This window comes from Octopus bimaculoides, chromosome 7 (assembly GCF_001194135.2).
Source record: "Octopus bimaculoides isolate UCB-OBI-ISO-001 chromosome 7, ASM119413v2, whole genome shotgun sequence".
Classification (NCBI taxonomy): domain Eukaryota; kingdom Metazoa; phylum Mollusca; class Cephalopoda; order Octopoda; family Octopodidae; genus Octopus; species Octopus bimaculoides.
The window spans coordinates 104,263,911-104,266,959 of record NC_068987.1 but is presented as its reverse complement, the minus strand read 5'-3'; the positions used below and the strand labels follow the sequence as shown (position 1 = coordinate 104,266,959).

The following is a 3,049-nucleotide window of genomic DNA, read 5'->3' as shown; positions in this document are numbered from 1 at the left end:
TATATATTAAGCATGATACATAGAAGGCTATTTTAATTTAATAATGCCTCAATTGTGTACACCAAACTTATAACCAGCCAGGTAGTTATTCACAACATCAGTGAATGTTTTATCTGCTGTTCTCTATTTCTTGTCTAGCTGTGAGTATACTTGCCATTCAAAAAGTTGAAAAGGGCTGAAATGCATCTAGCATTCTCACTCACTGCTGCTGCTGTGAATTTTCATGTCTCTCTGATATTTATTGTGTTTTTGTCACAGCAAGTCCATAAGAGATGTTGTCTCTGGATAAATACTGTAATAACTGGTGTCTCAATCTTGTATATTGGTCCTGGCCATGTCTGACTTAACAGCACACTCATATACATATGCAGGCACGGTTATGTGGTAAGAAGTTTGCTTCCCAATCACCTGGTTCTTGGTTCAGCCCTGCATAGCACCTTCAGCTAGTCTCTGCTACTATAGCCCCAAGCCAATCAAAGCCTTGTAAGTGGGTTTGGTAGACAGAAACTGGAAGAAGTTTTGTCATGCGTGTGTCCATCCGTCCGTCCGTGCTTGTTCTGATATTACATGATAGGGAATGAGTGTCTTTGCCATTCAAGCAGTGTCATTCATTTCCAGTATTCTACAAGAACATGTTTGGCCAGAAACAGGTGATGGTCAGTGGCAAGAAGAAAATTTACCTCAAATAAACTCTGTTTGACCTATGCAAGCTTGGAAAAGTGGATGTTTGATGATGATGGTGATAATATATCATGTATAATGCTCTATTAACATCTACTAATTTCTTTTAATATTTCCAGAACCAGCTTCCAATTGGTTTATAAAATTATCACTGCAAAGATTACTTGAGAAGAATGTACTTTCTAACGATGCCACTATTTTCAACAATGAAACCTCAGACTTGTTGACCCTCACTGGAAGTCCTGTTCAAGGTAATTGTATGATATTAAATGAATTGTATCTAAGTGTACTCAGGGAGCTGTATTTTTCTCATTCATGCTGATCAATTAAAAAAAAATGCATTTAACCAATGGCAAAGTCTCTCTGTAGTCACTTGACCATATAAAATTACCATAAAAATTTCTATGAAATTGCACTTTTATGTATCATCTTAAAAAGAAAAGTATTAAATATTGCAATTCTAGATATATATTATTTGAAAAATAAATGACATTGTTACCAACTGTTGAACTTGCATCAAAGAATATAAACACAAACCAGCCTTTATTTCATTTTTAATTTTGGTTCCCTACTTTGTTGGAATCCTAAAGGGCAATCAACATATCAGTTGCAGTTATGATATAATAAGGCAGCAAGCTTGCAAAATCATTAAAATGGGGGACAAAATGCTTTGTAGTATTTCTTCTAACCTGTTACATTCTGTTGACTGGGGTCAACTTTGCCTTTCATTTTCTTCAAGGTTGATAAAATAAAATACCAGCGATAAAATAGTGAGATTGATGTAATCAACTTTCCCCATCCCGCTAAAACTTCTGGCCATGCACCAAAACTTCAAACAGTTATATGAAATGGTACAACTTTACACTGAATATCTCTTTTATTTTCATTACCTCACTCTGGTTTCTTAAATTCTTCCTACTTTTTGTTTTGTTTGCTTCTCTAAACATGATACAACAACATGATATCTTGTTGAATAAGAAAGAAACTTTCTCTTTTATTATTTCTTTTGGCTAAGGTGGCAAGTTGATAGAATCTTTAACTTGTTGGACACAATTCTTAACAGCATTTTTCCCAACTCTTTACATTCTGCTGCGACCAACTTTGCCTTTTATCCTTTCAGGGTTCATAAAATAAGTACTAGTTACGCACAGGGGTCGACGTAATCAACTTATCCCTCCCCCTTAAATTGCTGGCCTTGTGTGAGAATTTGAAACCTGTATCTTTTTTGCTTGTGTTAATAACATATTGTTATTTCCATATGTATGTTCAACTGACACAATGTCATATGTTTTCACAATACACTAAACAGTGGGTTATTGACCTGATGTCAACTTAATTAGAGAGATTCTTTTCTCTTCAATATAGTTGAATAGATTAATCTGTGAATGTATTTTTAAATCCCAAATTTCAAGTCTTTTCGAAAATAGGTCACACCAATATACTATATGTTGCAATGGACTAATTTCTGTTTCTGATAATGAGATTGTACATTCTTTCTGTGTTTCTTTTCACATTTCAAAATATGTATTTATTACTAAAACATCGTTTGCCTATTTAGAGCTGCTATATAATCTCACATGACAATGCAAATTCCCAAAGGGCTGCAATGTGTTCTGGCTGATGAGGATTAACAGCTACCATAACTGCTGAATATATGGACAAAAGAAATGACAATCAAACGTGCTACTCCTATATTATTTGTATTGTGAATTTTTTTTTCCTTTTTTTTTTAGTATGTGGAATGTAGATAAATAGCTGCTTTAAATAATTCAGGTAGGTGGTAAAAGTACTGAATGATATATGGCAAAAAATTCTTAATGAATTTATATTTGTATCATAACTAGAGAAAGGGAACTTAAACCTAGCGGAACCATTAATGACTATCATGGTTGTGTGGTTAAGAATTTCGTTTGGCAACTATGTGGTTTCGTGTTCAATCCTGCTGCACAGCACCTTGGGCAAGTGTCTTTGACTATAGCCTCAGACTCACCAATGCCTTGTGATTGAATTTGTCGTATGTGTGTGTGTGTGTGTGTGTGTTTGCTCCACCCCACCTGGTATTGGTTTATTTAACATTCCTGTAACTTAACAGTTCGACAATAGAGACCGATAGAATGATTACCTGACTTAAAAGAAAACACATACTGGAGTCGATTTGTTTGACTAAACAATTCAAAGCATTTCCCCAGCGTGGCCATGGCCCAAGTAAAAGATAAAAGATATAGGTGCAGGAGTGGCTGTGTGGTAAGTAGCTTACTTACCAACCATATGGTTCCAGGTTCAGTCCTACTGCATGGCACCTTGGGCAAGTGTCTTCTACTAAAGCTTCGGGCCGACCAAAGCCTTGTGAGTGGATTTGGTAGACGGA

General features: G+C 35.5%; 1 protein-coding gene across 1 annotated transcript in view; it reads left to right on the top strand.

Annotated features, from left to right (window-relative positions):
* LOC106876060 (uncharacterized) overlaps window positions 1-3,049 on the top strand; it is a 22,386-nt gene that overhangs the window by 11,232 nt on the left and 8,105 nt on the right. The window contains exon 3 of the mRNA XM_014924464.2: window positions 801-932. Coding sequence (XP_014779950.1) covers window positions 801-932 — 132 coding nt within the window. The remainder of the gene's footprint in view (window positions 1-800; window positions 933-3,049) is intronic.